This window comes from Mastigoproctus giganteus, chromosome 10 (assembly GCF_048544385.1).
Source record: "Mastigoproctus giganteus isolate SK-2022 chromosome 10, ASM4854438v1, whole genome shotgun sequence".
In the NCBI taxonomy this organism is placed as follows: Eukaryota; Metazoa; Arthropoda; class Arachnida; order Uropygi; family Thelyphonidae; genus Mastigoproctus; species Mastigoproctus giganteus.
Window position 1 is genome coordinate 52,909,550 of NC_143584.1, and position 14,788 is coordinate 52,924,337.

At 35.6% G+C, this 14,788-nt stretch overlaps 1 protein-coding gene across 2 annotated transcripts in view; it reads left to right on the forward strand.

Moving 5' to 3' along the window:
* The window catches only part of LOC150079033 (twitchin-like), a 2,795,346-nt gene that overhangs the window by 1,826,757 nt on the left and 953,801 nt on the right, over positions 1-14,788 (forward strand). For both annotated transcript variants that reach the window (XM_090382361.1, XM_090382360.1), the window contains one exon: positions 5,702-5,806. In XM_090382361.1, the coding sequence (XP_090238487.1) occupies positions 5,702-5,806 (105 nt within the window). The remainder of the gene's footprint in view (positions 1-5,701; positions 5,807-14,788) is intronic.

Consider the following 14,788-nt stretch of genomic DNA (forward strand, 5'->3'; position numbering starts at 1 on the left):
CAAGCCTGCGATATGGCGTACTTGCAAGTTGCAATGGCAAGAAACTTGGAATCAGCAAACTGCAAACAAATTATACCAAATAAAGCCGAATATTGAAAACTGTATTTCTAGCACACGAAGGTCGAGAAAAGAAGAAACAGCACTGGCCAGACTATCAGGCATACCCGTATTATGCACTCTTTCTTGTTGTGAGCAGAAGAATCACCACAATGCCAGACTTGTTACACTATCCAATCAGTTCAACACATATTAATAGGCTGTCCTACATATGAAAATGAACGCAAACAAGCCTTCAAAAATAGTTATAGGTCACATCACACCATTACCCTAATAGACCTCTTCAATGATAGAGATGACTTCACAGATGTTTTCAACTTCCTTAAAGCTATTAATTTATACCACCTCCTCTAAGGAAGTAAACATAAGCAACAGATTAACCCAATGAAGTAAGAATCAAGTTTAAAAAAAAATTTTAATCCAAAGTAAACAACACCTCTGAAACACATCACACCATATAAATTGCCACATTATGACCCACGTAATCCATGTTCCACTAAACCTCAATGCAAACAAACAAACATATGAATGCAAAACAGGGTTGCATAAATTCCACTTTGTTGATCCTGATAATAACATAAAAATAATATTGGGTTTTTATGGAAATTGTAGGTACTTGTAATGATAACTATGAAAAAGCCATTAATTTGTTTTTATTTCAAAAAATTATTTAATAGATTCATTTGAGGATTAGAGTTAATAAAAGTATTATTTATATTAAATCTTATTGCTTAATGCAGGTTTCACTTTTCAAATTACTGATTTGGGTAGGTTTGGGTAGAATACTCTGTATCCCACCCAAAACATAGATGCGGAAACTCAAATCGGTTCCACATGGCATCCTTTGTCCTGAATACATTTAACAGAATGTTGAGAAAATTGTCCTTTCCATTTATGATGATTCATAGTGTGTAATTTTACTGTGCTGTGAAAATGAGCAAAAAATATATTCAGCACTTTCAATGGCTCAAAGACACTAAATACTAGAACTGGCCCTCTAAATTAAGTGGTGATTATTTAAATGTTTTTGTAAATATGGCATGCTGACAGTGAAATTAAGTGATACTGAAAAGTGCTGCAATACAATGAAAAGAAAATTGAAGTGCCCTTTAGTTCTCAGCATCAGTGTATTCCCATTCAAGAAAATTGGTAAAAAAAAAAGAAAGTGCAGAGGTAAAAAGTAGCATAGCACTTTTCCTTTGAGTGACCTTTATCTCAGTTCATATAGTCTAGTTCTAGGATCATTAAATACTGTGAAAATTTTGCCTTCATTGATTTGCTCCCCCTCTCAAAGTATTGTAAACCTCAGTCAGAATTCCTGTAAGGTTTATCAACTTTTCTCCTAATGACACAATTTTTAACAATATCACCAAGCTACTTTCCTGTCTCTGGATCTCACAATAAACTTGATGTCTTTTTTAAAGTGCTGACTCCATGCCTTGATACAATATTCCAAGTGCAGTCTTACAATTGCCTTATGTAGTGGAATTATAACTTCCTTATCTTAACAATCAATTGTTCAGAAAATTGTCATAAGTACACCATGTACCCTCCTTGTCAGCTGTACCTGGATCATAACTCCCAAATGCCTTTATTCCTTGAGGCTGTCACAGACACTCTCTCAGGTATGATAAGCCAGTCTTGTTTTCTGGGAGTATGAAACACTGATGGAATAGATATTCAGGTGACCAAGCTTTTTCTCACAAACAATCCTTCCAAGTCATGGTCCTCTAAGCACATCAGATCACAGCTTGGTGATGGTCTCTTTTCTCTATTGGTGCCTTTCTCTTGCTGCCATTATTATGTTACTCATTTCTCATGTTGTTTGGCATTACAAGAATGCAAAGTGGTATGATCTGCAAAATTTCTTTTCTTCTTTTTCTTGGTTGGATTACTGTTTTAAATTTTCTGTTGTCAGTGTTTGCTCAGATCATCAGTCAAATTATTCTTGTGGGGATGAAATCCTTTATTCCACACTCCACCTTAAAATCTTGTCCTTTATCTAAATCTCAGTTTTCCAATAAATGTGCTAAGGCTGTTCAAGATAAGAATGTTGCATATCACAACTTTCTTGCATTCCTTCATTCTCCAAGTTCATTTTCTGCCTACACTAAAGCTTACAATAATTGTAAAGCAGTTGTTAATCAGTCCAAACTAGATTTTTATCAGGCTAAGGGTAGAAAGCTTGCTTCTTGTCCAAATAGTAGTTGAGCATTCTGGTCTTTTGCCAAAGCTATTGGCTGTAGCTTTTTCCCATCTCTGTTCTCTATTAAAACCAGATGGTTCTGTTGTCACTTCAGCCAAAGATAAAGCCAATCTGCTAACATATTACTTTTCTTCTAATTCATGTATTGTTGATCTTGGTAAACCACATCCCACTATTCCCATTCAATGCCTCCTCTGGTCTTCTTTCTGTCAAAAGGATGTCAGGAGGATTTTGAACAGGTATGATGTCAAGAAAGTCCTATTGTATTCCAGGTCCTAATGGTATATATCCACTTGTTCTCAAAACCTGTGGTCATGAGGTTACTCCTGTTCTGTGTTGCCTTTTTACACTTTTTTATTCCACCAATGTTTCCCTTCTACTTGGAAATTTGCTCATATCCAACCAGTTCCTAAAAAAAAAAAAAAAAGTAATAAATCCCTCCCATTCAATTATCATCCCATTGCACATACCTCTAATGTTTTTAAAGTAATGGAGAAATCCATTAACTGCCAACTTCCAAACTATCTTGAAACTTTCCATCTGGTCAATGATCACTATTTTGGATTCTGTCAGTGTCAATCCACTGGCTTACGTTACCCATCTATGGACAAATTCAATGGAAAAGTTTGGTGAAACTCAAGCAATTGCTCTTGAAATTTTAAAGGCTTTTGATCCTGTTTGGCATAAAGGTTTGTAAATCAGCTTCCATCTTATGGTATGCCAATTGTTTTTTTTTTTTTTTTTGTAATTGGGTATTCAGTTTCCTTTCTGACTGCTCACTGCAGGTGGCTCACATAGATGGCTCTCTGACTTCTAACTTCTCCACTAATGCTGGTGTTCCCCAAGGTTCACTTCTTTCTCCCACATTTTCATCTTGTATATTAATGACCTAGTTCCTCTGACTAGAAATCCTATCCATAATTTTGATGATGATAGTACCTTGCATTCCACCTTCCAGCTTGAAAAACCATACCCTGCATATACAGTCTCAATTCTTGAAATATCCACTACAAAGTTTCTTAAATGCTGATCTCCAGTCAAGTCTCCAGTGAGGCAAAGATAACATGTACTTAGTTGATTTCAGTCCTTCTAAAACTCAGTCTCGTCATATCTTTCAAAAAGGATTCTTCTGCTCCTATGCTTATCTTTGATGACACTGCAATTTCTAAACAAGATCACATATCTCTATTAGGGATAATCCTGACTTCTAATCTTTCTTGACATAAGCATATTACAAATAATACTTCCTCTGCATATAAAAAATATCTTTCACTCTCGGTGTTACTTTTCTTCCAAACAGCTGCTCAATCTGTAGAAATCGCAAATCTTCCTTACCATGGAATATTGTTCCCACATCTCTGGTGATGCCCCCAAAACCTCTCTCAGGCTTCGAGACTCCCTTCAAAAGAGAGCAGTTAGGTTAATTAATGACCTATCTCAAACAAACTCTCTACACTCTCTGTCACATAGACATTCTGTTTCTGCTGTATGCCTTTTCTATAGATACTTCCATGAGCACTATTTGTCTGAATTAGCTTCTATAATTCCTGCTCATTCTTCCAGACTAGTCTGGGCATGTGACGAAGCCAGTTGGCATCCTTTTATTGTCCAACTTCAAAGTTACAGAACCAACATTTCTTCTTTCTCATTTATCCTTCAACTTCTGTTTTCTGGAACAACCTCCTTTATATGTATTTCCTGAAAATTATTATCTACAGAAATTCAAGTCTAATGTCAACAAGTATCTTCTTTTATCTTCTCAACCCTCAACCCATGCATGGTACTAAGTACTATTCCTCTCATGCATAGGGTTTTCATATAAAAAAAAAAAAAAAAGCCACACAAAATATTTTTGGATTTTTATTTTCCACGTGCAGAACCATAAACTTCACACAGCCGACCGGGCTAGCCAGGTTGGTAAAGTGCCTGCCTGGCAACCCAAAGGTCGCGGGTTCGAATCCCGCCTCGGGCTTGGATCAAAGTACTGCAAAAACCTTGGGAGGTGCACTATGGCCACAGAAGCCGATGCGCCAACAACTACCAAAAAAAAAAAAAAAAACCTTCACACATTAAAAGCTATATGCCCCTTAAGTGTCCTGCCCAGGTTGCTTAAGAGGCAGATTGCTGCATTATAAATTTTAAATGTTCCGATATGAAAATATATCTCTGCACAAACATTTATATTAAGAAAATAAAAAAAATAAAAAAAAAGTGCTACTTTGATTATGAATGCAATAGTTTATTTAATTAAGTGATATAATAAATAATGCAATAATTTATTTTTATAGTGATAAATTAAAAATAATTCAATTTTATAGTGCCTATATTATTTTATATGCAATAATTTATTTTTATACATTATAATCAGTGATTATATTTTTATAATCACTGATTATTTGATTTCATTGATTATGTCTTTATCAAGACATAATCAATGAAACAGTTCTTTAAAAGAGTCCATTATGAAAATGTCCAAATTCATTCACTTGGTTGAAAAAATTGTTATTTTAAAATAACTATTGAATTTATATATGTGCTGTTTTAATGCTCTTTAAAACTATTTTGTACAAGTACAAGTTTGGTATCTCACTGGGATAAAAAGATAACAAGAAATATTGTCATATCATGTCTGCTTATGGGAGATTATGATGAATGTCTTCTAAAGAATTAAGCTGAATAAAGAATGTTATTATAATCTATTAGTATGAGAAAGTCTGAGTCACATTAGCATTAGTAGAGGCATACAATGCAAGAACGCAAGCTTATGCAGCATCAGCCAGAAAACGAAAAAAAAAAACGCTCCGATTTCACCCCTCCGTTCGTTCCAAATAGCTGTCCAGCTCAGCCTTAAATTTATTTAGGCTAAACTTCCACAACAAAAGATGGAAGTCTGTTCCACCAATCAACTACTCGCTGATTGGTGGAACAGACAAACAGACAAGCTAAAGGCAAACTTCCGCACATGTATCCTACAACTGTCTTTCCTCAATTTGAATTTATGCCCTCTCAGGTGATTATGGGCAAGAGGAAGAATCCCATCAGCATTGAGCATGCTCAAACCATTCAAGGCTTTATACACCTCAATTATTACATTTATTTGCTACCCATAAATGAGTAAACTTCATTATCAGTGGTTGTACATAACATTCTGATTAAAAAAAAATTTAAAAAAACAGCAGACAGCAACTTACAGAACCAGAACTTTCCTTAATTCTATCAGTTGTTTACTAAGACACAGGAAAGTGATGCTTGAGTTGAATTAATAAAATGGATATCCAGAAACAGAAATAAAAAACCTTCTTTCTGTTGTTCAAATTTTCCTTACCAGGGAAAATTTGAACTAGATTCAATTTTAAATTTTGCAAACTTTTTTCATTTTTTAACTTTCTAATTTTTCCTTAGATATCAGATTTCACTTTTCTAATGTTTCATATCTAGATACACCTGACTCTCCAGGACAACCTAAAATCAAAGATTTTGGAGCAAATTTTGCAAACCTCAGTTGGTTACCACCACCTAATGATGGAGGCAGGCCTGTTACTGGTATGGCTTGATTATACTTTTAAATTTATTTTTGTTTAAACAATAAAATTATCTATCTATATATATATACTTTTTTTTTTAAGTGAACATTACTAAATGAGGACAAGATACACAAAGCAGTTACCATAATGAATGAAAATGATTTTAAAATAATTAAAATTGTGCAGTGCCATTCCAGTATGTTTGAAGAAGTCAGCATTGTATTGAACAAATATCTAAAAGTTATTGTTATATATCTGATTCATTACCACACCCCTAAGATTATTACTGAGCAAACCTATTGAATTGCCACCACATATTAATCATAATATCATATATTAGTTTTAGTGAACACTTCAGTCTCTTCTCTGTTAGAAACTCATTTTTGTTCCACAACCACACCAAGTTCTTTGGGTGCCTGGTGTGGTTGTGGGGAAAAATTTCTATAATGCATATGCACATTTCAAGATTGAACTCATCTACTGTCACAAAAAATTCATGGCCCATTATTAACTGCTGCATTGATATAGTCACTGCAATAAAAATAGTTAAAATAATCTGTTGACTCCTGGCCTTAGCCATACAGATTATAAATGGAAATTTATTTATTCCCCTTCTTTTTTTAAAAAACCCTACTTCAACACAATTAATTCACTTAATCTAAAATCTCTTCTGTGTGAGTCTCCAGAAACCTGGGCACTAGATTTAATATTTCAAAATTCATCCTGAATCCTTCGACTTTATGGCTTCAGTTTCAGTTTTGACTACTTCCCTTGGTGCCTTCATAGCCAGGTGGAAAGGAGCAGCAGTGCGAAGCACACGCTTCTTGATTAGACCGGGGTTCGAGCCCGTCACCACCAAATATGGAGGATGTGGAAAGGTCAGGGAATGACCATCGCATATCCTGGAGCAATATGGCCTTAGTTGCTAATGCTCCTAAAAACCAAATAACAAACAACAAACAACTTCCCTTTTTTAAGATTGCTTCTAGCATCATCCTGTACCTCACTACAGCGATATAACTATGTTGCAAAGGCCCATACAGCAGTGGCCTTTGCTGATGTAGGGGATGGCTATCTTCTAAACATTTACATGTATTCTTTTTCAAAGAATAACATCTAATTTTGTAATTATACACATTTTTATGAAAAACAAAACCAGAAATTTCAAAAAAAAACTGTGGGTTTGTTTGTTTGTTAGTTATTTGGTTTTTAGGAGCATTAGCAACTAAGGCCATATTGCTCCGGGATATGCGGTGGTCATTTCGTGACCTTTCCGCATCCTCCGTATTTGGTGGTGACGGGCTCGAACCCCGGTCTAATCAAGAAGCGTGTGCTACGCACTGCTGCTCCTTCCCACCTGGCTACGGAGGCGCCTAACTGTGGGTACTAGAAATTGTTATGCCATATTCTAAATTAGCATTGAGGAAGGGAGCTAAGGGGACTAATGGCTCCGAGTGTATTCCATTTTATATTATATAATTGTACCGTGACATGCTTGTAAGTTTCTTGGTGTGCCAGTGATTGGCATGAAACAAGTTAGATGATGTGCAGTTGTCAATTTTACATTTCAGGTGCACTCAATTATCAAGTAACAGAAGTTAAAACCTTTTATATCCAATATAATAGCTACCCATCACACGAACATCACATAGTGATGTTCGTGTGACAGGTAGCTGTAAGATCAGATTTTTTGCATAATTATTTTTTTTTTGGAACAGTGCTGCAGGTGTGGGAGATATGAGTCAAGCTATAAACATGAAATTTGGTACAAAGATTCAGAAGAATATTTTAAATAAGATCTGAAATTTTCAAAAGGATACGATTAGCTGTACCAAATTTATCACAGTGTTTCCAAGGGCTAACAGAACTTCTGCTGAGTTTGATATTGATTCAACTTTCCCCTCAATTAATGTTCCACATCTGAAACTAATGTAGCTTTCTATAAGGATTTTTGTGAAACTGCTGGTGTTTGGTACAAACTGGAATCAACTCTAAAACCAAATTTTCAGAATATGCAAAAGAGCATATTCTGAAAATTTGCTGTCAGTTCTGCTTTTACTTGTGGAGTAGCAAACAAACATCTGAAATATTGATTTATATGTGCAAAGACAACTTGAAGTTTTATGAAAATAAAATTGCCAAATTTCTATCATTCCAAATTTAATTAAATTTGGAATTTCTTAACTTTTTAAAAAACACAAATATAAAATTCCATCAAAATATTTATGCTACAAGCCAAGTTGCTATATGCAGATGAACAGACACGGTGAAGACAGTAGATGCTTTAAATGTATGTGAGCACATCTAAAAAAAACAGGTTAGGTAATGTATGCATTGCTTTATATTTCAGGCATGTGTGATTATTAAATAACATATCTCAGGAGTTAAAACTTCTATTTTGTACTCTGGAAGGCCAAAACCCTCATGATGTGATATTCACATGCCAAGTGACTGTGAGTTTTGAAATTTCTATAGCCTCTTCTCTATCTCTTTGTTTTTTCTAGTTTTTTTTTTAACCCTTAGCCAGGCATGTGGAGTCTAAGTGATTACAAGGACTTTTTTTTGGGAGGAAAAAATTACTATAAGATTATTCAAAACTGTGGATGATATTTTTATTTTACCTTAAAGAACCATTCTTTTTTCCCATTCTTTTTTCCTGGGAAAAAAGAATGGTTCTTTCTTTTTTCCCATTCCTTCTAATAATTGGTCCACTTCTTCTTTTAGCCATTTATTGGTCAAATAAAAGGTTAAAGAAGATCATTCTCTAATATCATTCAAATGATATGAGTAAAATCGAATCAAATGTTATCAGTAGTTATCAACTGCTAATCAATTTATTAGAAATTTGGTGTGCCAATTAGGTTGGAAGTGGGGGGGAACAGGTGAACACAGTTAAGCTGTTGACATAATATTTGGTAAAAAGGCTCAGAGGAATAATGTAAACAGGTGCTGAAATTTTGAAATGAAGCAAAGCTGTTGTTCCAGATTTATCATTTAATCTCTCTGTATGTGTATATAGGGGAGGGAGTTGATGAGACTTTGAAATTAAAATTGACCTAAAACCTCCATAGAGACTTAAGAGCAATGCAATGAAAAATTAGTATCTGTCTAACATTTCCTTCTAAAATAATGTTCAACCATTCTTTAATTTATGTGGATCTCTTTATTGGGGGGGGGGAGGACAGACTTGAAAGTGACTATAGCTAAGGGAAGCCTTTACAACAATTGTAATTGGCCTTAAAACTTCCCGGGTACCAGTAAAATGCTGAAATTTTGACTCCAATCTGACATTTTCTTGTCAGGCATCAGTCAGTCAATCATCTGAAACAAACATCAGATGTTTGAAGAATATCCAATCAAGTTGAAATTTTATGGATAAAAAAAAATTGCCAAACTTCCATTGATACAGTTTTATTATAATTTGGGATATCTCAACAAATGTTTCTAAACAACAGATATAAAATTTTATCGTTGAAGCAATATTAGCATTAGCATTAGTAGAGGCATTTGATGCAAGAAAGCAAGCTTATGCAGCATCAGCCAAAAAAAAAAAAAAAAAAAAAAAAACCCACTTCCACTTCACCCCTCTGTTCGTTCAAAATACCTGTCCAGCTGAGCCTTAAACTTATTTAGGCTATCAACCTCCACTACAAGGGATGAAAGTCTGTTCCACCAACCAACCACCCGCTGGCTAAAGGCAAATTTCTGCACGTCTATCCTACATCTGTCTTTCCTCAATTTGAATTTATGCCCTCTCAGGTGATTATTCTGAGCTAGAGGAAGAATCCCATCAGCATTGAGCATGCTCAAACCATTCAAGGCTTTATACACCTCTATCAGATCACCTCGCTGGTGCCTAGTCTCCAGACACTGTAATTTGCAAAACTTAAGCCTTTCTTCGTAAGAGCACCCCTTTGTTCCATTCACTAATCTTGTTGCCCTTCTCTGTACTCGTTCCAGCAGCTCTACATCCTTCTTGAAATGAGGCCTCCAGACCTGTATTGACCACCAGACCTGTACTGATATGAATATAATTGAATGATAGTTCAATCTTCCAATCATTTGAATGATACAATATAATCAAATAATTTTTCATAATCAAATGATTGACTAGTGGTCAATAACTTCTAATTATTCAAATGATGAATTTAATCAAATTATTTGCCATAATCAAATGAGTCAAATGAATTGATTATAACCTCTCAGTTATGCCCATCACTAATTCGATAATCTACCCAGATGCCCTTTTTGTTATCATGCATATTTCTGAGACTATCAGACAATGCTCACCGGGTTCTTATGGGCATATCTCCCATCATGTTACTGAGTAATGGTGTGAAGCCCAGTCTGTTGTACTAAGAATAACATATCGAGAGAAGTAAACAGGATTACTTCCTATCCTGAACTGTAGTCTATGAAAGAGGATAAGATCTGAAAAATCTAGTATTCTCAAGTTATGTATTGAAAAATATTATTTATTATTATTAGCAGCAGCCATATATGGTGCAAGGAAGCCTGAGGCTTATGCTGCACCAGGCAAAAAAAAAAAAATCTGAATTACCCTGAGAGAGAAAAGTAGAAGGAAATCATCAAGAAAAAGAAGAATGATGATATCCAGCTCAGGACCCTGGGTGTGCCAAGCCCATACTCACCAGATGTGAGCCCCCTGGGGTTAATATAGGAGGGAGATTGGGAAGGGTCAGATAAGGGCAAGGACTTGTTTAAATTTATCCTATAGCACTTTAAGTATTCTTTATGGGGCCTTGGAAGAGAAGATTCCTGCTGTAGTGGAAAGTTATACCAGTAGCAATAATATTTTATATGAATGGGAAACTGAAATGGGAAACAGAATTCCTGGAGAAAGTACTGCTATAAGCAACTACATGGATTGGGTCACAATGAATGTATAAATCAATCCCTCATATGTTTGCACAATAATGCTAGGAGTGTACTTAATAAATTTGGTGAATTTGGGAGTTAAGTTGACAAATGCAGACATCATAGGAATATCAGAAACATAGTATGAGAAACGTAGTGAAATATAGGGCAAGGCAATGATTTTCCAAGCATATAGATTTGAGACTAGCATATACAGAAATTAACTATATTTAATCAGTATGGTGTATTATAGACAGGATGACTGTGATGAATATAATCTGTACAGACAAATAGGATAAGTAAGCAAATCAGAATTTCTTATCATGAGAGACTGATTTTACAGATGTTGGCTGGAACTTGTGGTTTGGTCACTTGCCTAATAATGAGAAATTTCTGGAATGCTAGATGACTGTTTCTTACATCAATTGGGTAGAGATGCCAAAAGGGAAACCAGATCCCATTGCAATACATTGTGACTACTGACAAACATTGATCATAGTATATTGCAGTGGGATATATTTAAAAAAGTAACTTCTCCCAAGGGTAAGGGTTTTTGTTTTTATAAATATATATAAACATTTCCCATTTAGCATTTGTATTTTTATTAAAGTTCTTTTCGGGGGGGGGGGGGGGGGGGGGCTGAAAGGTAACTTTAATAAAAATACAAATGCTAAATGGGAAATGTTTAAATCATCAGTAATTTGGATACAGTTTATTACAAACACAATCACACAAACCCTTATAGGTGTCCAAAGTAATGCAGTACCATCTAGACAGAAATAAAATTTATACTGCAGCCAGAGCATGAATTTGTTAAAGGGTAGCTTTGTCTGACCAATCTGATTGGATACTATGAAATAACAAGGTATTAGTACTAGTAGTTGAAAATGATACAAGAAAGCAAGCCTATACAGCATCATACAAAAAACATTTCACCTATTCATCCCCTCCAATAGTTTGTTTAGTTCTTTCTTGAATTTATTCAAGCCATCAACTTCCACAACAGCAGATGAAAGTTTGTTCTAGAAAAAATCAACCATCTGCTAGCTAAAGGTAAACTTCACACATCTATTCTGCAACCATCCTTCCTCAGTTTGAATTTATGCACCCCCCCCCTCTCATGTGCATAGTTTGAGCAAGAGGAAGAATTTCATTAGCATTGAACTTCATCTATCCATTTAAAGCCTTAAATACCTCAAGCAGATCACCCTTGCATACCTAGTCTCCAGATGCTGGAATTTGCAGAACTGAAGCAAGAGCATTCCTTTTATTCTCTCACAAATCTCATTTTCCTTCTCTGTACCCATTCCAGAAATTCTACATCCTTCCTAAAATGAGGCCTCCAGACCTTTATGCAGTACTCAAGATGTGGCCTGACCGTTGCCTAATAAAATGGGATAATCACCTCCCTAATAAATGCAATAAAAATAACCCCGAAGCTTTCAAAGGTGACTACCTCCTTTATCAACAATGAAACTTTACATCCACCGTGCATCCTCAAATATTACTTGGTATGTGTTACTGTAGGAGCATGGTAATCGATGGCGTATTCTGGCTGGAACACACCGGAACGATGTTCCGGTACTTTTTCTAAATGTCATAATAGAAAGTCATTAAATTTATACACCTAATATTATGAAACAATGGCATAATCAAAGGGGAGGGAGAAATATCTATTTTACCCATTGCTACTAAAAATATATATTAATAGTAATCTTTAAAATTAATAGATTTCTTTAAAAATTTATTTAAAAACAAAAATATAAATTTCGCAATGAAACTTGAATATGTCTTACTAAAGTACAGTGTGTTAGATAAAGAGATCCAACGAATGAGATATACTGTGATGCATGTGAATGCTGCATTTTGATTCGCCGTGAGCTGAACACTAGAACTGGTTGTTCTATGAACTGTGAGTCTGAAGTCTGATTCAGTTACTGTACAGTCGATGTGGCGTTATCATATAGTTCCGGTACTATTTTTTTAGCAATACACCCCTGATGGTAATTATCCTCCACATATGCACTTGGAGACCACAAATGGACTGGGAGCATGCCAGGTGGAACTGTTCATCCAGTCCAAGGAACATCAGAGTGTCAGAGAGCCGACCGGGCTAGCCAGATAGGTAAAGTGCCTGCCTGGCAACCCAAAGGTCGCGGGTTCGAATCCCGCCTCGGGCTTGGATCAGAGTAAAATGCAAAAACTTTGGGAGGTGCATTATGGCCACAGAAGCCGATGCACCAACAACTAACAAAAAAAAAAAAAAAAGTGTCAGAGAAAGGATGAATACAGACTACCCTATCTCTATTAATGATATTATGTTCTAAACAACAAATTCATATACTCTTAAGCCATTTCCAGTGCCAATATTGTTGATTGTTTGCAATCCCTGCAAACAATCAACAATAATTGCCTCACCTGGAGAAATTTGATGATCTTCCAGAAGTGCTCAGCCTCAGAATATTTCCCATAATCAGTAAACTGTTGCTTTTCTATGCTACCCCTCCATATGATCTTTGAACCTATGTGCTGACTCTCTTATAACAGTCCCTACACTCCAGATCTCATATACAGCACCACTTCTACCCTCAATAAGTTCAAGGTCTTTTACTGTTGACACAACTACATGCACCTCTTCCCTGGCAGCTGTACACAGCATGTCTGACAAGTCCATAATATCCTTGAGATTCATTATATTAAGCCCAGATAGTAAGGAATGAATGTGGGAACAACAGGTGTGAATGCTCTCTCCTTGCCAAAATCTTTTGCTGGTAGCCACATTTTTGAAGATCTGATCTCTTCCTCTATGCAGCACCTCTATCATCAGAGGCACTGCATAAAAATATTGTAATTATGACCCTATTGAATAATTACAATATCCCTAATGCCTTAATTACAATATTTTTATGAGTGTTGACTTGTGCCGTACTGTAATACAAATATTGTCCTTGACACATGGGTTTCCTATAGACATTCATCTTCACCCTAGGGCCATCCCTACAAACCAATACATCAAGGATAGGGACGGTATCTTCTACTTCCACCTCTGAGGTAAACTGAATGAAAGGGGGGACACCGATTGAGAAATTTGAGAACTCCTCCCCTCCGTATAAAAGCAAATCATATCGTTGACATAGCATTTCCATGCATGCATGCATGAGGAACAGCTGTTCCATGGCTAAATTAGCAACAATAACATATGGCTCCCCACAACTGACTCAATAGGTCTAAGCAGAATCCTTGTTTTTTGAACTTTTGGTAGGTAAAATCTATGTAACTGGCAGCCAGTGGCATGTAATGTGCAGTATGTGTCCATAGAAATCTTTAGGGCATTCAGCCAACCCTGCAGGATTTTAGTAACACAACATTCTAATCCCATCAAGGATTTCTGTCAGTCATCTTATAAGCTCCCATATTGTTTAATAGTTCCAAGGTTTTGTGGTGATAGTCCACCATATTGAAGGTCACAGTTGATCTCCCACTGTCTGAAGGTAGAACAACAGGGGGGAATGGATAATAGGCGATCAAGGTTAGCTCTGTGCAAGCAAAGTTTTTACATCTCCAGCTAATAGAGAAGTTTTTCTTAAATTTTTACCATTTTATAGACTTAATTGGCATATTAATTTATTTTCTAGAAGTAGTTTTATATTCCTAGTTGTGATACTTAGTTTTTTTTGAACTTAGATAGAGATTTTGTTGGTTATTACTTAGTATCGGTAAAATGTGTACCATTCGAAACTTGCCATTGTGTAGCATTGATACGGAATAGCATTACATATATCTCGAACTTGATAGCATAAGGTATAATGTAAAACTAGATGGCGTAATACATAGCAATGTAGTAGGAATCTGTTAGCTTACTATAGTATTGGCAATTAATCAATTAAATTTATAAATCCTTTTTATTTTTATTGTTAATTAAATTGTATTTAAGCGAAATTCATGTCCCAGACTAGAGCAACAAAGCAACATGCGCAAAGGTGCGAAAGTGCTGTGGTTCAGGGGAAAACCCAAGGTGCCGATTCTCCAACACATCACAGTCTAAAAAAATGTGAAAAATGCGACATGTTTGCAGATATCTCATGAACAGGACATGACCTAGCCATGGAGGATGTCTTTTTGT